Source organism: Lissotriton helveticus, chromosome 1_1, assembly GCF_964261635.1.
Source record: "Lissotriton helveticus chromosome 1_1, aLisHel1.1, whole genome shotgun sequence".
Lineage (NCBI taxonomy): Eukaryota > Metazoa > Chordata > Amphibia > Caudata > Salamandridae > Lissotriton > Lissotriton helveticus.
In genome coordinates, this window is record NC_136057.1 from 20,952,226 (window position 1) to 20,977,734 (window position 25,509).

General features: G+C 47.6%; 1 protein-coding gene across 2 annotated transcripts in view; it reads left to right on the forward strand.

Annotated features, from left to right (window-relative positions):
* BTBD18 (BTB domain containing 18) overlaps positions 1 to 25,509 on the forward strand; it is a 98,547-nt gene that overhangs the window by 24,238 nt on the left and 48,800 nt on the right. For both annotated transcript variants that reach the window (XM_078674056.1, XM_078674066.1), the window contains exons 3-4: positions 1,668 to 1,765; positions 11,005 to 11,131. In XM_078674056.1, the coding sequence (XP_078530182.1) occupies positions 11,023 to 11,131 (109 nt within the window). In that variant the 5' untranslated portion in view covers positions 1,668 to 1,765; positions 11,005 to 11,022. The remainder of the gene's footprint in view (positions 1 to 1,667; positions 1,766 to 11,004; positions 11,132 to 25,509) is intronic.

Here is a 25,509-nt window from a genome sequence, read left to right on the forward strand (position 1 = left end):
TTAGCAGTTCCAAAGCAAACGGAGAGGATGTAGCCTAACAGCTAGGGCTGTCAATCTCAAATTGGGGGAACCGGGTTTGAGTCTCGGCAATGACGCTCAACGTCCTGTGATTCTGGGAAAATCACGTAATCTCCCTGTGCCTAACAAAAATGAATGCGTCTTTGTTTAAGAAACTGGTGCTCATGTAAAGCGCTCTGATACCCGATACCTTTGGGTCAAGTTAGGCGCTATATAAAACTCTGAAAAGAAAAAAATAGGTGGGGAGAGCGTGGCTATCCCTACCTCGTTCAGTGCTCACCCACACTGACAAGGTTTGGTAGAGCCTTATTGTCTGGTACCAGATAGTCCCCAACTCAAGAAGTTATTTCCAAACTCCATCATGGACAACACTTTCCTCCATAAAGGTCCATTCAACTTTATCAAATAGACTTCATTCCTGTTTAAAGATAGCAGTAGCATTCTCCGTTTCCCTCACGACCTATGACATTCAAATGTAATGCTCTTTGTGTTGGCTACTGAGTGTCTGCTCTAAATGAAACTTACTTGATCCTGGTGTAGTACTCTGCACTGAGCAGTCTGCTGCTGGTGTACCTGTTTTGAGAATGAGGGAGAACTTGGTTTATGACATAGTAAGAGTGTCGGTTCCATCCTGGACTATCCCCTGAAAGACTCTTGGAAACATTGGTAGCGGTCATACACCAAATTCATTATAGAAGATTGACATACAGTCATCCAGCCCTGGACAGTTTGAGGATTTTAATAGTTTGGAAGGCTCCTCCGGTGTAGCTGTGCCTGGCTGTTATTTTGGGAAGTCGATCCTGAGATAGGTGGTCTCGTCGGGTCACGGAATCCATTGGTTGTCCCATGCTTAATTTTTTATTAAAGCCGCAAAAGCTCTCTGCTCCCTTTGCTTCTCTAGTATGAACAGGTTTGCCAGGCGTTTAATTCCCAGGTTGTTCCCTTCTTTGTAAAAGCAGTGATTGAGTTTGGTTAGTGCTATTGACTTGTAGTGTTCTGATTTGTCCCTGTACTCCAAGGACTTGTCGTCATTGGTGTTGTGACTGCCTGTGTGTATGTGCCCCCTCAGTCTCTCAGGGGTGTCCCCTCCGCTTTGTCAACAGTGCAACATGCTTCACTCATCTTATTCAGTCACAGCTTTGGCTATAAAGTGCCCCCGAAGAACTACATTGAGAGCCTCCATAATATGATGGTATTGCTTTTTCAATAATGATTTGTAGTATAATGAAATAATGAGAGATGCTTTGGCTAATATTGTGAAGCTGCGTATTCTACCCTCCTCATCCCTGCTAGCAACTTTTTATCCACCCAAGATATAATCCAGGTATGCATCACTCCAGGAGTCACTTAGGTGGTTCCACCTACTCTCGCCCCGCGGGGTCTACCGGCTCTCCAATGCATCCCTGCCCCATGGCACATGTTGGGAGAGCTACAGGCAGTCTGTTTGGTTCCTTTCTTCATATGGTTGGTGCAGAGGTCTTGGGACAAGCGCCCTCCCACTTGTTGTGCTAGGCTCCATCCTTTGTCATCTAGGTATGAATGCAATCTCTCGGAAAACATATTTTGAAGTATTTGTTTATTAGTGCGTTCTAGAGTTATTGTAGGTAATAAAAAGTTAGTAATTTTGTTTTTTTTTCTTTTTTGTTTAGTAACTGCTCTTCTGAATATCCAGCCTCCAAGTACACGTGGGATAACTACTTCTATCAACTATATTTAATCAACTGAAGGCTCTCACACAAGATGTCAGGTGAACCTCCTTCTGTGTGCAGTCTCCTTGACTCCCTGTCCATCCCGCCTTTCTTTCACTCTTACCCCAGTTCTTTCTTCCTCTGGGTTCTGTCTCTCCTTCTCTTCTCAGTACTTCTTATCACCCTTTTCTCCACCTCCTTTCTGCTTTCCCTGTTACTCTCTCACGTAGCTTGCTCTCACTGTTTCTCGTTATATTCAGTTCCCTTCCCTCTCTTTTAACTCTGTCTCTTGCCTTATTTTCCTTTCGTCTGCATCTTTTTCCACTTTCTCTCTCCGTCAGTCTTCATCCAGTGTGGGTTCCTTGTATGTGCCTGTCCATTTGTCTTGCTCCCAGTCTCTCCCATTCCTGTTTCCATCAAATCCTGGGACTACTTTTCCTTCCTTTTTTGTGCTTCATTTACCACTTTGCCTCTCCCTACCTACCACTTTTTCACTTTCTCCTCAACTTTGCTCCCACCACCTTTCTCTCCCTTATCCAGCCAAAGCTTTTTTTTTTTTTTTGTAAAACCTTTATCGACGTAAAAGTATACACCGCTATTCAGCCGAACATCCCGGGGGCACGGCAGCACGTAAAAAACATAATATTATGGCATACATCGATCATATTTCCGGATGAGTGAGGTTTAATTTTATGTTAAGCAGGATGACACTAAGAACGCAATAAGCTCCAATATAATATAAAGTAATATGGGGACCAGGTGCCGAACCGTAAGCTATAGCTACAGAATGGGCGGGCCAAGCAAGAATTCTTGCAGGATCAAGACGATAACAAAGAAGGCATGGGTACTGTGTCAAAAAGTCAGGATATACATGCATACAATTACTATGAGTACCGATTAGACGCCCGCCCAGGTCTACCCACAACGCAACAACAGCTCAGGCACAAAGTACGACAAATCAATGAAAGTTCAGAAATCAACACAATAAACCGATCCCCAATACAGAAAAAGGGAAAAGGAAAAGGAAAACCAAAAAAGCGAGGAAAAAGGGCCATAGAAACAAAAAAGGGAAAAATAAAACCCCTCCCCCAACCGCCCACCCTGCACCCCTGCAAATGGCTACGGCCTACCCCCCATAGCAGCGTGCCTGTCGCCCAGTACCTAAACTCGAAATATAGAAGAAAGAAGAAATATGGAAAGGAGAAGAAATAGAAAGAAAAGAAATGAGGGGTCCCCAGTACATGCCCCCGCCCACCCCCCCCCCCCCCCCCCCCACCGCCGCGCAGCAATTCAACCATCCCGGCGCTGCTCCCAAACTTTCAAAGGCGACAACCCAAAAACAGGATAGTAGTCACCACTCCAACTCCACAAAGCACTTAATTAAAACGAGAGCCCCCCGTGCAGCAACCCACAGAAACAGATGGCCATCATTCAACCTCGACCTACCCAGTCATAACATAGTCACATCGCAGTCCGTTTAGTGTAGGGTCAGACAAGCAAAATACCAAAAATAATGCAGGCAAGTAAGTCCGGAAGAAGGTAGAGAATCTTGCAATATACCAGGACGCGACACATTTGAAAGCTATCCATAGCCCATCCGACAGCTTCAGATCAAACAAACAAAGTCCAGTGCAAAAAGGTTAGTCATTGTGTTGCAAGAGGAGGTGTCGATGGGACGGCCATGTTGGAACAAACAGGGAGACTTCCAAAATACGAACTCTCGCTTCTCAGCCACAGGTAGAGTCATAATACCACTTCCACAACAGTGTCCCCACCGATACCTGCAGAGGAAATAACACAAGCGAAGTCTCCAAGGATAAGACCGGCATCGGGTTTTCCTCCATTCCAGACGTACCAAGATGCGATCACGATGGCCATGCAATCTGAACCGTGAACTACCGGCACACAGGGGGGGGGGGGGGCCTCCGATCTCCAATCTCCGATCTTCAGCGTGCGCCACTACAACAATGGGCAAGGAACGGCTCGGTGACGGCACCCGCACAGACCGGGACCCTCAGCATAAGTGCCGCCTAAATCCACACCAAAGCAGCCAGTCCGAGACACAAAGAAAAAGAAGGGGTGGGTCTCGATACCAACTCCACCATTTTGCACACTGTGTGGGTGTGATCTCCGTCTCCCCATAAAAGGTTACATATTCGCCCCCCGGCTCTCAAAGGTGCCGTCAAAACTGATGCGGATCAATGGGTTCCAATCTCCTAGAGTGCGGGATACAATCAATTGCGCGCCAGTTCCACAAAGCCATGTTAGGGAAACAAAGAGCGGCAGCATGTATTCCAGATCCACAAGGCAGCAATCGAGGGGGGGGCATGTCAGGCATGGATTGAAGGCAGAACGCGGAGATACACCAGGCTCGACAGAGCAGATGCCAAGCGCCTATTCAGAGGTGGGTGGAGCTACATAATGGTGGACCGGCGCATTCCAGGTCCGTGCGGCCGCCGTCGTTCTAGTCGCGGCCGGCAGCTGCATCACACAGGGTCGCGGCTCCGGGGCTCGAACAGGCCGTAATGCGTAGGAGGGCATTTCTCCGTCCTCAGGACTCGGAAATCAGTCGAAGTCCCACACGGAGAGGCAGCGCCCTCTCCGATGTTCGGAATCCCGGCAGCAGCGCAGAATAGATGGCGGGATCCGGCGGCAGGGGAAGAAGGCCGACGGAGCCGGGAGCCCCGGCGACCATCTTGGCCGCCGGCCTGGCTCCGCCCCCCAGCCAAAGCTTTTATTTCTAATCTCTCAGTTTACATTTTCTCCACCTGCTTCACCATAACCTGCTCTTTCTTCTTTTGACCTCTCTCTTTCATCCCGCTCTAACTCTGGCACCCGGTGTCTCCCCAACTTTGTTTCTATGCCAAGGTGGAAAATGAGGGGAAGGACTGGAAGCAAGTTAGTCCTTCAAGTTGTGGCGTCATTCCTTACTGCAGAAGTCGTTCTCCTTGCAGAGGTAGGATTGTGGTAACCATGTAAGTGTTCGACCAATTCAAACCATGGGTGGGTTACGCTGTGACTCAGTGTATCCAGGGCTGCAGAGAGGAGAAGTAAAAATGATCTAGACATTGCTGTGCAGTGCACCTTTGAACTGTTGAAGAGCAGCCGAGGGGTTATGGTGCATGGCATGAGTGAGAAGGATGGATAGAGATAAAATACTGCACAGAAGTATGCTGGGTGGGTCGATGGACCATAGTGTATCTGTGGGAAGCCGGGATGCTCAGTGAGGCATATTCCCACCAGTTCGCAATTCCAGCGCCTAGTAAGTCAAACACTGTTTCCCTAAGACAGACACTTGCCCCTCAGCAGCACATGACTGAGACAGAAGCCAACTTCAGCGAATGTGCATTAGGTGCTATCAGCACCAGCGCTACACTGGGAGCAAGAAAGTACTTGGAGAAGCTGCTAGGTCAGATTAATGAAATTGGAAAGTACTTTATGGTTAATACAAGGCTAAAATGACAAACATTGGATCAGTCACTCCAAAGTAATAGTGTTTTAAGGTAATCGTTCCAATCCACTTGGCTTTTCCTTTCTTTATGGTCAGCCCTTGAAAGTTCCTGTACATTACCCACAAGTGTTGACTACAGGATGTTTCCTACTCCAAAAGCACAGCAATATTCCCAGCTCCTTCTTGCTTTCGGTCACGCCAGTGTAGTGTAGTCCCAAAAAGTACCCTGTCATGCAGGACCTACAACAATTATGGATAATATATACTGTGGGTCTGTGCAAACTGACTCTGTACACCCCGCCACATATATTAGCCTATGGTTTGCATTAGCTAGCTCGCAGTGCCACTAGAATCTCCTGTTATCAGAGAGATTCGTTTTTGCAACTTTAGAACACAATAACCTCAGACTCGTGGAAACAATATATTACTTTTCAACCAGTCAATCGTGCTTGCTTGTTTTTTGCTCTCAGAGAAATACAGAGAAGAAACAGTCGAACGTGTTTACAATAAGAATTTATTGTACAGTAGTTCTTCTCATGTAGAATAAGTGCGCTGTTACTAGTTTTAAATGAGTTCGATCATACAAGTTGAACTACTGTAAGCGTACTTAAAAGGCCATGCACTGAGATAGAAAGTGTCAATTTAAAAAAAAAAATATTTCGAGAGTAAACCAAGGGAAAGGAAAAGTTCCGTATGTGTTCCCAGCACATGGTGGGCCAGATTTAGATTAAATGTCCTGGCTGGGAGACATAACATTGTCGCTGCCTGCTGTGGTAGGGGACAAACATTGTAGTACCTCGCAGAGCACGTCAAGTGTGCATAGATGTAATTCCTCGTTACCAACAGATTGCATGTGGGCTTCTGCTGATGAATTCGAAACCTCTGTGACAATGTTGGAGCCGAAATTTAGTTTAGTCGAAAAAGGCACCTGCTGTTCCTCAGGGAAGTCATGCGTCAAGATGGGAATACGCTGGGACAGAGTCGAGCATGGGACCGCAGTGGTTCCAGCTTGGAGTCTAAGTCCGCTGGCATCTCCGTCAGAGGTGTCAGACAGATGTCCAACTTGCATTCGCTTCCCTAGAACAGGCATCGGAATACAGGTACAACGCAGTCCTCAAAGACTGGTCTGAAGGATAGTAACCAAGAAGCACTTAGTTCCCGTAGGCGAGGTGCACCCAGATGCTGTACCTTGCGCTCACGGTAATATCTTTCGAGGAGAGCTCTCGCAATCTCGCTGGCGGATGGTCCGTCCATTGCGAAGCAGATAAACGACAATCAGGATTCCAGCTACAGCAAGCAGTATTAGAGGCAGATCCTCGAAAATGCTCCCAAACATGGAGTGTATGAAGGTAGGAATAACTCTGAGGATTGTTTGGAAAATGCTAAGGAATCCGGACCCTATGGTCTTAAATAGGTGTATAATGCCACTCGTATCAGACATGTTAAAGATACGTCCCACCATTTCTACGAAATGTAGGGGGCAGTTGGTGCGGATTAGTGCCTGTATCTGTTGAGGTCCTTGCAATTTGCAGTTCAAAGGTTTCTCAAGCGGAGGTTAACGGCACGGTTTGCTGTAAAAGCACGCCTTTCATTCTGCTCAAAGCATCAAACTGTATCAACTAAACATTCAGTGAAGGCCATAGCGGCGCCTCTCTGGCTGTATTTGTCCCACACTATACCATTGGGTATAGGAACAGCTGTGATGTTCACTGATGACATGTCTCTTTGTTCACGATGTGACGATGAGTGTGGCTTCAGGAGGATGTTGACCTTTCGGGCTCTGGAATCTTGTTGAAGATAATGTCTATTAATAAGCATACTACAAGTCAATACTACCCCTAGCCATAAAAGAAAAAAACATTATCCCTGAAATTACCCAGAGTTCAATCCAAGGTGATACTAGGTTTGTCTTTTGAAGACAGAGAAGACAGTTCTTTAATTCTTGCTTGAATGGTGTTTTTGCTGGCGTCGTTTCCAGCTCGCTTGGATCCAGTGAAAACGTATCAAAGTTAATGAAATAGCCAGATGCTGTTCGATCAATTGTAGGAATTGCATCAGGACTGGCTGAAATGTTATTATCCTCTCGATGAGGCACGTTGATATAGACGTCTGTATTTGGTTGAATTGCAACTTGTGAATTATTCTGATTTTCACCTTGAATTTGATTGTTGGTTCAAGTGGAACAAGTTCCATAGCATTGTTGCTCAGTACTTCATTCCTTACAGGTGGCTCTTCAAACGTGATGAGTCTTTCTGTTTGAACTTCTTGGATTGGAGCTAGAGGAGGACGTCTGCTACATCGGAGTCCACTCGGCCTACTGTTTAGTATCGGCCACATAGTGTGGTTTAATTAAGTCAATAGAGATAAATCTTTTCTCCAGCAAGAGGCGGTAGCAGCACAGTTCTTGTTCCGTTTACTACTAGGAGTGGTACAGGTTTTCTGTAAGAGGGTCCAAATTCCTTTTAATCCGCAATTTTCTCTCTGACCAGCTCCCCGACTTTTGGGATCCAGACAGGTCTTGCCGTGACTACGTTGACTTCTTCAGTTGCCTTCAGCTTTAGATGGCCTTTGCTTTGTTTAGTCCTGGATTCATTTAGATCCTGTTTAACAGCCAAACGATCATGGATATCAAATGGTTTTTCATCCGCCACTGCGCCTTCACAATCAAGATCAGGTACCCACATTTGTGTCCCAAAGAGGACCTCATATGGAGTGATTCCATCTAGAGAGCTTCTTGGCTGGTTATTTAATGCCTGCTGAACCCCATAAAGGTGTGTGACTCAACTACCGCCCTTGCCTAATACTAGCTGTTAAAGACTGCTTTAAGTCCCGTTTTTTTCTCTCCACAACAGAAGTTCCCTCAGGATGAAACGGAGATGAGAACCACAATGCTACGCCCATTCCTTCCATGGCCTCTTTGTAAGCCCGCAAGCTAAACGCAGGGCCGTGTGTAACATGCTAACTGTGTATGTACCGATAAAGACTCTCAAATCTTTTATAACAGTTTGAGCGTCAGCAGACACTGAGGCCATACCCATAGGAATCTTGACTAGGAATCCACTGCTACCATGATCTGTAAGCCCTGTCCGTTTGTAAGGGGCCGCTGTGGTCTAAGTACACACATGTAAGAGGTTTGTCTGACTTCAGTAATGGTGTCTGTGCCGGGCGTGCAACGGTGGAGCCTTTCATCTGCTGGCAGATGTCGCATTTCAAGACATAGTCTTTAGTTTGCTTAGTTAACCCTGGTCACCAATTGCTCTGTTTCAGTAAATAGTCACATTTACTCCTGTCTGCGCAAAGCCCAAACCCTCGTGTGGAGCTAGTATTAGCCCTTGCCTACGATCCATATTTGGCATTACTCTATCCCCCACTTCAGGAATCTGAGCATATGGAATGTTTTGTGCATCTAACTTGTAGGAGTAATTGAGTGGAAATTTTTTAGATACTGCTGTGCTGCCTTTGTGTGAAGTGGTGACAGCTACCATAATATCTCCGTCTATTCTTGTTTTTGAACAAGTCAGCGCAGCTACGGAAGCCGCGTGAACAGCCCCCTTTGCGGCTTCATCATCCCCTTCCTGATATTTCTGGAGGATGGATCCCGGAACATTAGGTCTCACCCTTGTACTCACTACAGCATCGGTGAGCCGTAAGATTGCGGTATCTTGGACCTGTTGGTTGTGGGTAATTAGGTTGGCTTGATCCTTTAGGGCTTCCTGGAGAGCCTCCCGGTCTTTCTGGGCGGTTTGGGAGTGCTGCTCTAACACTAATTGAAGGTGCAGCTTCCCTTCGGCCAGCTGGGCTATGACGCCCTCCATGGTTACGGGTTGTGTCATGATTCGACACTTTAACTAGTCTATCCCACTTCTGACAGCACTTTGTAGCAGTTGCACAGAATGGACCAAGGGAAACGTCAGGGATGTTAGCAAGGGGGTGGTTTATTTATAGGGAGTTTCGCCCTTTTTCCAGGTCAAAGTAAATACGGTATTGAACAGGAAAGATGTCAAGTCTCGCAATTCACTGTCAACACAGAGTAGTCCACAGTCCCTCTTGCTCTCTACTCCAGGCCCTTGGTGCTTGTGGCGTCTGGGTATATCCGGCGACTCCCTCAGTCCGTAGGTCAGGGAAAGGAAACAAAAAAATAATAATGGCCAGGGGTTACTCTTGTGTTTTTTTTTATTCAGTCGAACGTGCTCCCATCACCCAAAAAAAAATGCTCAGGTAGTGAGCGAGGGGAAACGTGAGGAAAGTTGACACGGTGTAAAGCAAAACAACACCTTCATGCCCTAGTTCCCGGTGCCTCCCCACCACTCCCACCAAAAAGTCCCCCTCAAAGGAACTTGCCTTGAGCCACGGCCCGTGTCCAGGGCCGTGGCGAAAGGACTCGGGGCGTCCTCTTTCCCCTGCGGGCCATTGGGCTTGGTAGCGCTGTATAAATCTCTTTCTCCGGTCTTGGTCCTCTCGTCCTCGTCTTCCTTCGCCGTCTTCTCCACGGTCTTCGCTTCTCTCCGCACTTCCTCCTCCTCCGGTATCGCCGCACTCAGCTCCGTCCTTCCATCTCTTTTCACATCCCCTCTTGATGACGTCAGGGGTTCCTTCTTGATGCTCCTGGCTGCAGCTAGACAGCTAACCTCTTCCGATTCGGCTGGGGAGTCGGCGCTGTCTGCTGGGTGATTCCGGTCTGTTCTGCCTTCGTCCTTCTCACACTGTTCTTTTCAGTCCATGTTATGCTGGCAGTATCTTAATCCCAGTACAACTCGTTTTCTTCGTGGAGCTGGGGGAGTAGTGCAGCGAGAAGTTCTTGACCCACCCATCCACACCTAAGGAACAGCAGTGTCGTAGTGCTGGACAACAGGCAGGCGGATAAGTAAGGGTACAATGGTTGATTATGGAGACACACCGACAAGGCGGTGTGTTAGAGTAGGGCCACTCACTTTGGGATGCCTTACAGCAGGGTGAGTAGGCCTGACAAAAGGGGGTAGCAAACAGAGACCGCAGACACCGTTAGATGGCAGGGCACAAATGAGACTAACAAGGTAGCTAGTTGGGGCTAACTCCTGGGAGAAGCTATCCCCCACACGCAACGAGCTTGAAAACCAACAGAACAATTTCATGACCCAGAAGTGGCAAGAAATGAGATAAGCCTGCAAAAGAGCGGACCAATGAACTCTCGGTGTGATTTACGTGTGTATGATGTATAAAAGATTTACGACAAGCAATGTGTTATGACAAGCAAAGCATATTATTTATGACAAACAATATATGACAGTTCACAATGGTGATTTATGGCCGGGGTCATACAATTATGTGTTATAAAAATGAAGGGAGGATTATGCATGTAATTGTAATAAAACTGCAACTAACAACGACCACAGAAACTACAACGCATGTTGGCTGTTTTATGGGAGATGCAGGTGATAGAAGATTGCTGGAGTGGCAACAGTGCGGGGGTTATGATAACTTGTCAGTGCACCTATTGGTGACAGCGGTTGAGGTGTGACTCTACATCATAAAGTCAAATCAAAGCAAACATGTTGTTGAACTGTTTTAGAGTATGCTGACAGGGCTGCATTGGTTGCCCATAATAAGGTGCTGGGTCCAACCTGGAAATACATTTGATGGCAATACCAGACTACCCTGTCACTTTCCAAAATACCAGTGCTTAGAAAGTCCAAGGATTGAACTCCTTCAAGCATAGATACGGTGTGTGCAGAAGACAAAAAGATTTGCAAAGGGATGAAATTGTCATGTAATTGAGGACAGTTTGTGGAGTCTATGGCGGCAGCCTGAGATTCAGAATACGGTGTGTCTCTGCAGTGTGTGAGTTTCCTATGCTCCTTTCTCTTGCAGGAGATTGACGTGGCCGACATGTCAAACATCACTTACAGAAGCTCCCGCCTGCTTCGTGCCACATTCATTCAGCTCCATCTCCAACAGAAAGCGGGGCTTTTCTGTGATGTCTTCCTCCAAGCAGAAGGTGAGGACCCTAATCGAAGAACTGGGTGATGTGGGGCAGGGGTACGGGTAGGGGATGCCCATGAAATCTCCGGAATGGGCACAGGCGTTGTTGTAGGTGATTGTGCTGCAGAGCAAAATGTTTGTGCCTTAGAGCCCGAATTAATTCACGACGGGTGACTGGCCATTTCGCCATAGGGACAGAGTAAATGCCTCAGTCCCCATGGTGGAGTGGGTGCCCACCTAATTTATAAGGGAGCGCCAAGCAGGCGGTCATGTATAAAAGCATTGCCAGGAGCTACCGTGATGGCGATTCCTGGCAGTGCATATTACTCTGTGCTAGAGGAGGACGCAACCCTGTAGCACAGAGTAATCCCTTTTTCTTTTCAAAGGAAAAATATAATGCTCCCTCCAGAATGGGAATCTTCTCCCATATTGGAGGGACCATTATAACAATCTTACTGTTCTTTACTGTAAGGACCAGTAAAAAATGACTTCATGTCCACCCATCCAATTAGGGCAGGCGCCCATGTAACCATTATTTCTCAGATGGCCCTTACTTGCCAGGGCCATTGAGGAAGTTTGGTCACAGCGGAAACTAAGTAGTCTGATTGAGAGGCAAAATGGCCGCCGAGTAGGAGCTCTACCGCCGAGCTCCGGGGTTGGGGAATTCTAAATCCGTATTCATCCCCTGTTTACCCAGCCATCCGACCCATCCGACCACCACATTGTCACCAGTGACAAGTACAGATAGAACATTGTAAGAATACCAAAGAAAATATTGAGTAAACGATTTACCCCAAGACTCTGCGGGGACTTGACCGGACCGGCCCTCCTCGCACACTGGCTCTTGAGCCAAGCCAGCAATTCTGCCCACGATAGGGGCCCCTCATTCTTCGCCAAAGGCCTGCACTGCTGCTCGGCTCCCGTCTGGGTCGACTGTTACTCGAACGAGAGGACTTCCTCCGGGATTCGCTGAGGACGATGCCCGAAGCTGGGCCCGCTGTGACCTCCCGATCATCGACTGGAACCAGCGGCTTGCAAAAATCTCTCCAAGTCTGACCAAGGCCCCCCGAGGCTGACACCGGAAGAGGGCCAGCTGAAAACCGCTGAAAGCCCCACGATCAGCACCCGGAACCTGGCAGGTCCGTGCTGTGGTTCCCCGCTGCTCTACCTGAGGCTAACGCCTAATTAAACCCCCGGCCGGCACCCGGGTTCTGGTGGAGCCGTGCAGTGGCTCCCAGCTTCTCGCCTGAAGCCAGTCGACGCGGCTTCGAGACCCCTTGAATAGGATGGCAAAACTGGGCCTGATGTGACCCTCGCCTGCGAACTGCTCCGAGGTCGCTTGAGCCCAATTGAGACCTGCCGGGACCCCTCTATCCTCGCCTTGATGGAGGCCGACGACAAGACCGTACCTCGAATGAGAGGACTGCCACGGGGACTCTCTGAGGCCGATGCCCGAAGCTGGGACCGCTGTGAGCTCATCGACGCTCGCCAAAATCTCTCCAAGTCTACCCGAGGCCCCCCGAGGCCGACGTCTGATGTGGGTCCCCCGAAAACCGTTGAAAGCCCCATGATTGGCACCCAGAGCCGGGTAGGTCCGTGATCCCTTGAACTTCTACCGGATGGTATAAATGGGCCCACTGGGTTCCTAGCTTGCGAACTGCCCTAAGGTCCCCTGAGGTCGCCTGGGACCCCTCAATCCTCGCTTCACCTGAAGCCAAAGTTTAATTTGGGGCATTGAAGCCACCCTGATCCTTGCCCGGGACCTGGTTGGTCCGAACAGCGGCTCCCCTGCTGCCTGTGAATCCCACTGTAACGGCCCACTGAAACCGCCCGCGGTCCACACTGAGGTCGCTTGAGTCTGATACGGGATTTTGGGCCTGCTGGGCCCCACCAAGCCAAGCCAGTGGCCGACGCCGGAATTGGTCCACTGAAGCCCCCCTGATCCTTGCCTGGAACCTGGTAGGTCTAACCAGTGACCCCCCACAGCACGCCGGAAAACTCATCTGAAGTTGGCCCCGTGATCCAATGTACCTGAGCCCCACCTGGGACCCTCGCCTGCTATCTGCCGCAAGGTCCCCAGAGGTCGCCTGAGGCCTGCCGGGACCACTCAATCCACTCCTCGCCTGAAGCCAATGCCTAAATTGGGCCACTGAAGCCCCCCCGATCCTTGTCTGGGACCTGGTTGGTCCGAGCAGCGGCTCCCCACTGCCCACTTGAAACCCGCTGAAACGGCCAACAGAGACGGTCCACATTGATGTCGCTTGAGACCAAGGCGGGAATTTGGGCCTGCTGGACCCCATCAAGCCTCGCTAGTGGCCGACGCCAGAATCGGGCCACTGAAGCCCCCCAGATCCTCGCCTGGGACCTGGTAAGTCTCAGCAGTGGCCCATCTGCTACATGCCGGAAAACTCATCTGGGACGGCCCCCTGATCCTATGGGCCTGATGCCACACCCGGGCCCACCGAAGCCCCCCTGATACACACCTAGGACATGGTAGGTCTCAGCAGTTGCCGCCCGCTGCACGCCAGAAAACGCATCTGAGACGGCCCCGAGATCCTTTGAGCCTGATGCCTCACCTGGGCCCGCTGAGTCCCTTGACTCCTGACGAAAAATTGCCCCAAGGTTGCGTGAGGCTGATATAATATAGAGTCAGGCCCTGCTGGAACCACTCTATCCGAGTAAAGCCGAGTCTCTCCTAAGATCCCCTAGGGCGGCCCTGTTTGCCGCAAGGGTGGTAGCTCTTGACTCTTGAACAAAAAATTGCCCAGAGGCCGCGTGAGGTTGATATAATACTGAGACAGGCCCTACTGGAACTACGCTTCCCGAATGAAGCTGAGTCTCTCCTCAAATCCCGGACGGCGTCCCTATTTCCCGCAAGGGTGTAGCAGGAGTTGATCCCGTACTCCACCTCCACTGCAGAGCAGCACGGTTCCTTGCTGGTTGCCCTGATGGCCTCCCCCAACCTCCAATCGATCTCAGGATCACAACCACCATCAGGCAACGCTTAACAATCCTTGGTGTGAATTCCCAACTCACCCCTTAAAACACTATTGTGATTGCCTTGACACTGTAATACCATTGTATACCTTTGCTGCCAATTTAGATCTCCCCCACGTATCTACTCGGTGCTATTAAGCTCTTACCCTAATCTGTTTCCTGTCTCTCTTTATCCATCTCAGCCATTAATCCCCCACCCTCCCATCTAACCCTACCCACATGCACGTTACCGACCTTTTCTGAACTCTCCCCCATGAGATCCTCCCCTTTCACTCTCATTTTCCTCTCCTTCTCCTACGAGCTCTCCTTTTCCTTATATCTCCTCATTGTTTCTTTAATCAAATCAGCATGTATTTTAAACTGAATGTTTTGATTCTATTACCTACAACCTATTGTCTCTTCCCTTTCACTCACTGTCACTCAACCCTCCTTCACTGTCTAATCTGATCCATAGACATATGCTCTATAACTCACCTGTAACGGTTTTTTGACTATGTATACGTCATAAATTGTCTGTCTTGATCTTATGTTTATTATTTCTGTTGTTGTTTTTCACTACCTGCATTTCCACTGAGAAACACTACTGCCTACTCGAACTCTGAATCTTACCGCACCTTAACCCTCCTGCACACACAAACCACTGCCCCCCACCTATCCTATTAGCACCAAACACCATCTTGGGCGTCAACCTCTGCCTTTCTCCACTCTCTATTGACAACCTTCCAAATCCTATTATCCCTCCGCCCACCTCAAAAAATGCCAAAAAGAAACTTAAACACAAACTCCTAATCCGACATCCTGAAACCCTAATTGAAGACAACTACCACAGCCCCACGTCCTCCATTAAAAAGAACTATATTTTCGACACCAAACACCCCTCCAAATGGAAGAGCACCTTTTTACGCCACCTCCCAGTATCTAGCGCAATTAAAATCCTCCACGGCTACAAACTTGCCACTTTTCCAACCTCTCTTTTCCCTGGTGAAATAGCCATTTCCATCTACAAAACTGGAAACATACTGATCCAAACCTCAGAGCAGCACCTCACAATTTTTGAGCTCCTCTTCAGCACTCTTTCTGACCAGCTGTCACTACCTACTCCTCCCCACAATCCCAAAACCCCTCATGGCTCTCCACAGCCGCCCCAACCCCTAACCCTCTCCATAACGACAGTCCCTCTCTTGAACTCTCCCCTGTCGCCATCCTCTCCCCACTCCAGCTCCCTCCCATGCCCCCTCCCAGCTCTCCTCCGCCTCTCAGAGACAAACTCCACACCCCAGGACACTCCTATCCGTAATGACACATCCCTCTCCTTAACTCCTATCCTACCTCCCTCCGTGGATCTATCCCCCCTCTACTTGAAGTACTGGGTTTTTAAGAACCCAGCGGTGCCAGGGGACACACCAGAAGACTTCGAGTTCTCCTGTCTCAGACTACAGAAACACAGAGTCTTCTTGGTGAAGTCAAAGATCGAATTTATTGGCTGCAGCCAGTAACAGGTATCCTAGAAGTACAACACGGTGTATATTCTCAGGAGACTGCTCAACTTTACAAAGCTGGTCATCCCTTTTATACAGAATATTATGCTTCAGGCAAACATTCCTTATTTACAGTTGATCATTCACATATTTTCATTACAAAGAAAAAGCAGAATCATGATGACAAGCCCATATTTCAGTTTCTCCAGCCCACAATCAATTACCCGGCAAAGTCCAACATTTTTCATCAGATATCGGACGGACCCCTAATAAAAACGGGCACCTCCTCATCGTAAAGCAGGCCATAAAGAAAGAACAGAGACAGGTGTGAGTAAGATTAGACATAGTTGTGTGCAATGAAGGGTTTATGGCATGTTGTGGCTTGATCCCTAATCTTGATCGGCCACTGGGAAAGGAACTGGTCGAACAGGTTTGGCTTCGGGCAGAGGAGTCAGCTTGCCCAGGTCACACAAAAGTCAGCAAAGGTGTACGTGTCCCTAAGACTCGTTTTGGCCTTAGTCATCGGCCTATGTGAGGGCAACCACAAAATGGCTGCCATGCACAAAATGGAACCCGAGGGTTCAGGACGGAATCTCTGATTTCAGGGTGATCTTGTCACTCGAATACGCCGAAAATACTTGTATATAGTATACTTGTCATTTTCGGTCTGCTGATACCAAATTCGTCATGCTACGAACATGTTTATGACATGGGTCCAGAATCCACAGAACCACAGACCCTCCTTTTGCCCTTACATAGGCAATAACCTACACTCATGCTAATCTGAGTCCAGGTCTATATTCATAAATTCACTGAGATGTTGCTGTAGCATCATCCTATTACTTAGCTCGTCCCTCGATACAGGTTTCCTTACACACGATGTAGCACAGAGGCCACATATAGTAGGAGCACACTGTACGCACAGACAGAACAGGAAAAGAATGGCTAAGATCATCCCAATGACCATTAGAATCTTCCATCCCCAGACAGATAACAGTTCCCAGAACCATCCCATCAACGACCAATCTCCTTTATCCACATGAATAGATTCAGAGATCTTATGCAGTTTGGAAATGGCCTGGTACACTGTCGGAGTGTTATCCGGAATGAAAACACAGCAACTTGATTGGTTCACTTTGCATACCCCACCTCGGTCTGCAAGTATGACGTCTAACGCAACTCTGTTCTGAAGAGTCATAAGGCGATCCGACTGGAGCTCAGCAGTCAAGTTACTAAGGGCACCGGCAGTTTCAACTACGGTGGACTCGACCACCCTTGTCAATTGCCTTATGTTCCTGCTGTTAACCATAGGTCCCCAAAACGGCAGAAAACCCTTCAAGAAATCTCCCAATTCGTGTTCTGCAGTGTCTTCCTTACTGAAGACACCTCTAACTACCCTTGTCTTGTGGTAATCTGCCGCAGCTGTGTAAGTGGGAGGCAACAGGAACGAAACAAAACATGTGCCCGAAAAGTCAGGGGGTAACCATGTGTATGCTCTATCATGACAGATTAAATAGGTACCCTTAGCTGCTAGGAACGAAGGGGAAGTCTGGGACGCAAAGACATACGTCTCATTGCAGATACTCTTCCCTAGCTGAGCTCTGGGATTCTTGCCATTACCTTGCAGACATAGATGACCCTGATGGGGTACGACCCAAATCGGGGAGGATCTTTTTGCTCGCTGGTTCTCACTCCGACTAACTCCATATCCGGTTACGTTCCATCCAATATATGCTAGTGTCTCATCTCTCGGGATAGTCTCATAGGAAGTAGCTCCTCTAATCATATCTACTATACCCTTAACTAGAGCACTATTTTGTGGATTGTCTTTTATAGAACGTAGGGGGTGGTCTTCACGAGCATAGATGAACATCGTTCTGTATGCCCATACAGAACCATTATGGCTGAATGGCAGGATCAGGTAAGGGATACCTTTATCAGTGGTATGAGGCATGAGGCATAAGACCACACACCCAACAGTTAGTCGTGTTCACTACTAATTGGTGTTGGTGCAAAAGCTGAACGAAGGAGTTATTAACGAACTCTAATCTTCTAGCGGACTCATGTTCGGGCAGAGGATGAAAAGAATGCGAGGAAACAGTAGAAGGAGGTATGGGCTGTGTAGTGGGTGCAAATGTCACTCGAAAAGAGAATAAAAGATAACCCATTAGAAACATCATTATACTAAGCAACATAAAAATGCATAATATCAGAAAACGTTTCTTGGTCATCATTATACACATTTTGGCTTTAAAGTTCATCTCTTTGGCAGGTCTCTCCATCTCGAAAAACTCCATCCTCTAACCTTGCTGCTCGCGGAGGTAGGGTGTTCCGTGCTAAGGAATGCGCCTGTCAGTCCAAGGGAAACGCCCAAGGACCAACCAGAACCGTCGACCTTGTGTCTTCGGCTTGCACTCCAAAGACTTGTCGCCCGCGACCCTACAGCTGAACCCGGATGGTGGTTCGAAAAACAAAAATAAAAAAGTTTCTCAGATGAGAGAGCTGCACTTTCAAAAATAGCAAAGAAAAGGAATTTATTTGTCCATAGTTCTCGGCCTCAGATTATAACGGCCTTTTTCCAGATAATGTCTGGTCTTGGAACAAAAGTTCAGGCTCTGTAGTGTCCAATCGAATTGACGGTGGCACAGCTTCTTGCAAAAGATTGTCACTTTCACGTTCAGAATTTGTTCCTTTTATACGTGCATCGCTGAAAGGCAGAAAACGAGGCACGGTCTCAGTCTCAGAGTCAGCAATACCTTCCTGGACCCACCGGTCGTACGGCAGAGGCAAAGGGACCCTCTTACAATGTACGCCGTGGATCCAGTTCTTTTTTCCTTCCACTCGCACTGCGGATCTCGTTGACAAAAGGACTAGGTAGGGGCCGGTCCAACGGGGCTGATCATTCTTTGTCCGCTGGAAGTTTTTAACTAGGACCCATGATCCAGGATCGATGATGTGCCCTGGATCCTCAGACACCTGAGGCAAAGTATCGTGAACCTGTTGGTGTAAAACACGCAATCAATTTAGCCGTCAAATTATACAAGTAATCAAGCAGTACAGGGTGTTCAATCTCACTGAATTTTGTCGGCCTTGGCACTCCCCATATGTTGGCCGGGCGGCCGAACACAATCTCGTATGGACTAAGTCCCACTCGCGAATGCACAGTCATTCTTGTCGATAGAAGTGCTAATGGTAAAGCATCGGGCCATTTAAGGCCAGAGCTTGCTTGTATCTTGGCCAGTTTAAGTTTTAGAGTGCCATTGTAGCACTCTACTAATCCAGCTGATTGAGGGGTGATTTGCAGCGTGGAACTTTTGCCGGATTCCTAGACCCTCACATACTTTCTTCATCACTCGACCCACAAATACACTCCCATTATCACTCTAGACCATTCTCGGCAAACCAAACCTAGGGAAAAATTATTTGACAAGGGCTTTAGCTGTGGATAAGGCAGTGCTATCTTTCAGGGGGTATGCTTCTACCCATCTTGAAAAGGCACAAACAACAACGAGTACGTATTTCAAATTGTTGCACCTTTCCATGTGGATGAAATCTAGCTGCAAAACCTCGAACGGATACGTTGGAGGCGCAAAATGACCAGCTGGAGTTGGGGTTCCCCTACCAGGGTTGTATTTCAGACACACCATGCAATTCTTGACCACATTCTCTGCATACTTAGGGATTCCAGAATTTTGCCATACTGGAGCCAACAACTTACAAAATCCCTTTCACACTGATATGAGCCATTCCATGGGCCATTGTAACCACTGCAAGCACATACGCATCGGGTAACAACCATTGCTGATGCTCTGACAATTCAACCCAACAACCATTTGCATCCAATTTACCCGTACTCTCTTACCACACACTCACCTTTTTCTCTGTAGCTTCAGCTTGAATAGACTTTACACTCTCTATCGTATGTTCACACATTCCAACGTCACCAACCCATCTTGCAGGGCCTGAAACATACATTCGACTCATCACATCCCTTGCTGTTTCTTTTGCGACTTCGTCAGCAAACGCATTACCGCGACCAACGTCGTCAGTAACCTTTTTGTGTGCACTACATTTCACAATCGCAACTTGTAATGGCAAGGTAAGTGACTCAAGAAGCTCATTCACCAACTGACCATGCTGAATCTTGGCTCCATGCAAAGTCAGAAACCCACGCTCTTTCCACAATCGTCCAAAACTATGAGCCACACCAAACGCATACTGGCTGTCAGTATATATGGTCACTTTCATTCCTTTTGATAATACACACGCTCTCGTAAGTGCAATTAACTCTGCTGCTTGAGCTGAATTATGTTGGATACGTGCAGCTTCAACAATCGTATGCAAAGTCGTAACAGCATATGCCGCAGTCGTATCACCATTCGGAAGCTTGAAGCATAAACCATCCACCCATAAGGTGTGGCTCACTGGTTAGAGGCGACAGACCTGTAAGCAGAGAACGGCCCGGGACCAGGGTTCAATTCCCGACGCGGCAGGGTCTTGGACCAGGGTCAACGGACTTGATAATTCTCGCCTCGGTGTCTACTCTAACCAGGGAACACACTCTGTAACTCTGGGCATTAAGCTTGCCTCATCTCTACAACGGCCCCCCACAGACGCCGGGGATGCCTAGTTTCACCCTGGAGATACCCAGAAAGGGACCAACTCACAGGGAAAACCAGGACGGGTTCCTCAGCGGTCTACAGTGCCAGGACACTCGGGTAGAGTAACAGTGCGCTTTACAAGTATCCAACATTTACATAAGGTACCATCACACTTCACAAGAGGAGTGTCCTTAAGATCTACTCTCCCTTTCGTTTCTTCTTCTGACCTGAGAAAACAATCATGCTGTTCAGAAACATCTGTCTCTGCTTCAATCGGCAACAACGTAGCTGGATTCAACGTGTTGCATCTCTTTATGTGCACATGACTTGCTAACAGTGTCAACTCATATCCTGACAATCGAGCACTAGTTAAGTGCTGTGTCTTAGTCCTGTTTAACAAAGTGTCCACTGCATGTGGAACCATTACAATCAATGTATTATTCATTACCAAACCAGCAGACTGTCGAATAGAAACAGCTGCTGCCGCTGTGGCTCTCAAGCAACTCGGCAACGCTCTAGCTACCGGATCCAAAGTCGACGAAAAATACGCGCATGGACGCTGCTTGTCCCCAAAAGGCTGTGTCAACACTGACAATGCACATCCTTCTTTCTCATGGACATACAGTGTAAAGGGCTTACTGTAGTCGGGGGTACCCAACACGGGAGCCGAACTCAATGCATCACGCAATTCGGAAAAACTTTTCTGACAATCTTCCGACCACGGAAGGGGATTTGGTGTATCTTTACAGGTCAATGCTACCAAAGGTTTGGCCAGCAGAGAAAAATTCGGTATCCATTGTCTGCAATATGATGTAATACCCAAGAAAGCACGTACTTCTCTCTGTGTCATTGGCACACTCAATTTTGCAATTGCCTGAATTCTTTCTGGGGTCAGTTTCCTTCCCTCCTTCGATAAGAGATGACCTAAGTAGGTCCCTTCTTGTCGACAATATTGCAATTTTGAAAGAGACACTTTGTGATGCAGATCAGACAAATGACGCAACAACGACAACGTGGCTTCTTTACAAATCTCCTCAGTATCGGCAGCTACCAACAAATCGTCAACGTACTGGAGAAGAGCAGCACCATCAGGTAAAGCAATTGTATCAAGCTGTGTTTTCAAAGCCTGACTATATATTGACGGACTCTCACAATAGCCTTGGGGAGCGCGTCTGAACCGGAAGCTTCGACCTCCTAAACAGAAGCCGAAAATATCCCTGCTCTCCTCGGCAATCGGGATGCTGAAGAAAGCATTCTTCAAGTTAATCACCGAGAACCAAGTCGCGGAAGCTGGAATCATGGTCAATAGGGCAGTGATATCAGGAACAACTGGAAATTGTGGCCCAACGATTTTATTCACCTCTCTAAGATCAATCACAAATCTGTAAACAGGTGGCTGAGAAGGGTCGGTACGCTTCAAAAAAGGCAGAACAGGGCTATTGCAAACGTTGCCTCTTCAACTACATCTTTTTCAATCAGATCATAAATGATCGCTAGCAACTCCTTTTCACCTTCACTAGAGATCTTGTATTGGGGAATGCGTGGCATTTTAACATTGGCTTTCAATGTCACAACATATGGCGGTATTTCCAAAAGACCCACATCATTAGGACCATTAGCCCAAAGAATATCCGGAAGAAACGACAATTCTGTCGGAAGTTTATCCTTCGACAAATACATTGGGGAGACCACTTTCTTACCCAATGTAAGTTGTACTCCCGAAGGAGAACAATAAAATGCCGCATACAATCTTTTCAACAGATCCAATCCCAACAAGTTCTCACCACAACCTGTCGTCAGAATAAGGGGTGCTTCGAATTCACAAGGTCCAACAGAAAGGGACATAGGACCAGAAATCGGGTTCCTATCCGGGTCACCAGAAAAGCCTACTGAAACATTCGTCTCGCCAGACAAAGGTGCGCCAGGGAGTTTGGAGTGCATAATAGAACTCTTCGTAGCACCAGTATCCAGCAGAAAAGGCTCTGACACACCTGATGTAATCACCTCAACATAAGGTCCACTCTGATCTACTGGAACTGAAACAACTCCCTCTCTTTGTCTATGGCTGTCCTAGCAATCATCACTTTCCATGTTCTCAACTTCTGCATAGTAGTCATCAGCATAGTACTGAGTCGTCCTACCGGACGCGTTATTCTGCTGATCAAAACTATTCATTGAATTTTGAGGCGGAAAGGGACGCGCGTTCTGGGGGAAATTTCCACGTCCTCTACCTCTAGGAGCTTGTGGAGCACCTCGACCTCTTGCGCTAGGAACACCATTCATACGTTGTAACAAAACAGGACAGCTACTTTTAAAATGACCCTCCTCTTTACAATATGCACACTGATTAGGGCCTACAGGAAAACGTGGTTGAGAAAACTCAAACCTTTGCGAGCTTCTCTGAAATTGCTGAGGTTGCTGATAGTCACGCTGGCCACCACGAGGCGGATACGCCTGCTGTAAAAGAACCTTCGTCTTCAATTCTTTAGTTTCCTTGTCTGCTCTATCCTTCTCATCCTTATCTCTATTTTCATAATACTGTGCCGTAGCCAATATCTGTGCTGAAGAGGAAACGGCCCAAGAACTCTCTGAATCTTTCAATTTCTTACACAGCTCGGGAAGCAAATTGTGCACAAACTTGTCAACGAACAACCGTTGACCACCTTCTGTACTCATATCTTGACCACTGTGGTCGATAAATGTCTCTTCAAACCTAGTGAAGAAATCAGATACAGTTTCCTCTTTCTTCTGCTTACATGCAGACAATTTATCCCAATTTACACGCATCGCAGGCATTAGAGTCTTCATGTAAGTAACGATCTTACCAGGGAGTTCTGCTACTAAAGGCTCAGGTTTAGCACCACCAACTTGTAACGCATCTGCAGCACTAATATTAGTCCATGTGTCGCCTAACTCTTGCGCATGATCTGTATGGCGAATTAAACCCCATAAAGGCTGCGGAACAACATTCCCAAACAACATGTCTATATCAGCTAGATTCATAATACATGAGTCTGCAGTCTGAGATAACTCCTTATAGTACCCTGCAGGGTTTTTACGGGGATCAGGTAGTGTCTGTTTAAGAGCCAATACTTCGGCTCTTTTCCATGGCACATGTACCCAAACACGCTGAAAATGTGCTGGCGCAGCTACAATATTATTAACGGCATCAGCTTGAACTGCTTCCTTCCATACCGGAGGAACTTCTCTCATGGGATACTGTCTCACCTTCCTTCTAACCGAGGAATCAGGCTCAAACAACGACCGAGAAATACCCTTACTCCTAAACGATAATAATGTCGCAACTGCTTTCTCAACATCAGAACCCACAATCGTGCCTTTTGCAAACTCGAACCGTACACGGCACAAATCAGGCGGATTGGATTCCAAATCATTGTCCTCCAATTCTTCACAAAGAAAAGCACACATTTTCTCAAAAACATATCTCTGCTTCGGTGCTTCCCATTGATGGAAGACATCCATAACAGACTCTAGCTCATACCTTGTGGGGTCAGTAACCCATTTATGCGCCAAATAATCCAATGTTTCCCGCTCCCTAGAGTCAGGCAGTTGACTACGCAACTGTTTACGCGTTGAAACAGGGGTCATACTTGCTGCTCCGAAGAGAGGATATAGAAGACTAGTAACAGTATCAGTCATTCTCTGGCGAACAGAGGGAGAAGTTGATGAAAGGACAGGAGGAAAAGCAGAGTGAGGCAAGGCAGACGCAGAGGCAGTATCAGAAGGAATACCGGGAATGGTAGTCGGTATAGTAGGCAAAGTCGTAGGAAGTAATGGCGAAGCAGATTGCAAGGTCGGCGGCCCTTGAGGAGGCTGCGCCAGAAGAGTAGGAGCCAACTGAAGAGGAGCTGGCGGCTGTGGAAGAACCTGAGGCAAAGCAACTGGAGGTTGTACAACTAAAGGTTGCGGAGGTGCTGTAGCACTCTGCGCATAAGGGGGTGGCGAACTCAATAAATGAGACATTAAAGGATCTTTTTCAAGTTCTTTTGCTGCATCTTGCGGAAGAGGTGGCAAAACTGGATAACATTTGTCAATCGCCATTTTACGTTGCCTGTGCAACTGCTCACTCGCTTGTTCTTCTTCGTTGTCTTTAAACTGTATAGCAGCTTGCATTATCGAAATACCCTTTTCTCTTTTATTCCTCTTTGCTAATTGAATTTCTTTCTGTTTGGCTTCCTTTCGCCATAGGTGGAAAGAGTCAAACATCGCCGGCCGGGCTTTCTTCTTAAAGAGTCTAACCTCTAGATTATCTAAAATCTCCGTGTCAAAACTACCATATTGGGGCCACTTTAGAACACCATCCTTTCAAGTGTATCGGATCCATACTTCATTATGTGTGATGGGACCTACGCCATGCTTCACATAAAGCTCATAGGTTGGAGTTCCAATCGGAGGAACCGGACATGAGTCCTCCAATCGGGAATCCCTATTACAACCAAGACAAAACAAATTTCCAAGTCTGCTAAGACCAGGCATCTTCGCTCTCTAGTCTAGCTTCAAACTTCAAAGGATTATCGAATACGATAGTCTCGTGAATACACGAGTCCCTCGGCTTTGGTACCTGCAAGTTCCAAATCAAAGATCCCAAGGGGATACCCAAAAACTAAGAACCAAAACTAAGGACTGGGAGACGCTCCACTCATACTTAACTGAGGTATCGATGACGTCACCAGAAGACTCGTCTATCGTCTCGCTCTACAAATCATCAAAGGGTCCAAGACAGGGCGATAGTCAGGGCAGCAGTCCTTCGTAGCCGTTGGAAAGCGGGGAACCTCGCAGCAAAGACTTTCGGACCACGACGACATACAGGGGTCGATAAAGTGGTTGGCCTTCCTCCAGAATTTCACACAAAGCTCCTCACGAACCTCAGGCTTGGACCGGTACCGCTGAAATCGCCCAACGTTGGGCGCCAAATGAAGTACTGGGTTTTTAAGAACCCAGCGGTGCCAGGGGACACACCCAAAGACTCCGAGTTCTCCTGTCTCAGACTACAGATACACAGAGTCTTCTTGGTGAAGTCAAAGATCGAATTTATTGGCTGCAGCCAGTAACAGGTATCCTAGAAGTACAACACGGTGTATATTCTCAGGAGACTGCTCAACTTTACAAAGCTGGTCATCCCTTTTATACAGAATATTATGCTTCAGGCAAACATTCCTTATTTACAGTTGACCATTCACATATTTTCATGACAAAGAAAAAGCAGAATCATGATGACAAGCCCATATTTCAGTTTGTCCAGCCCACAATCAATTACCCGGCAAGGTCCAACATTTTTCATCAGATATCGGACGGAC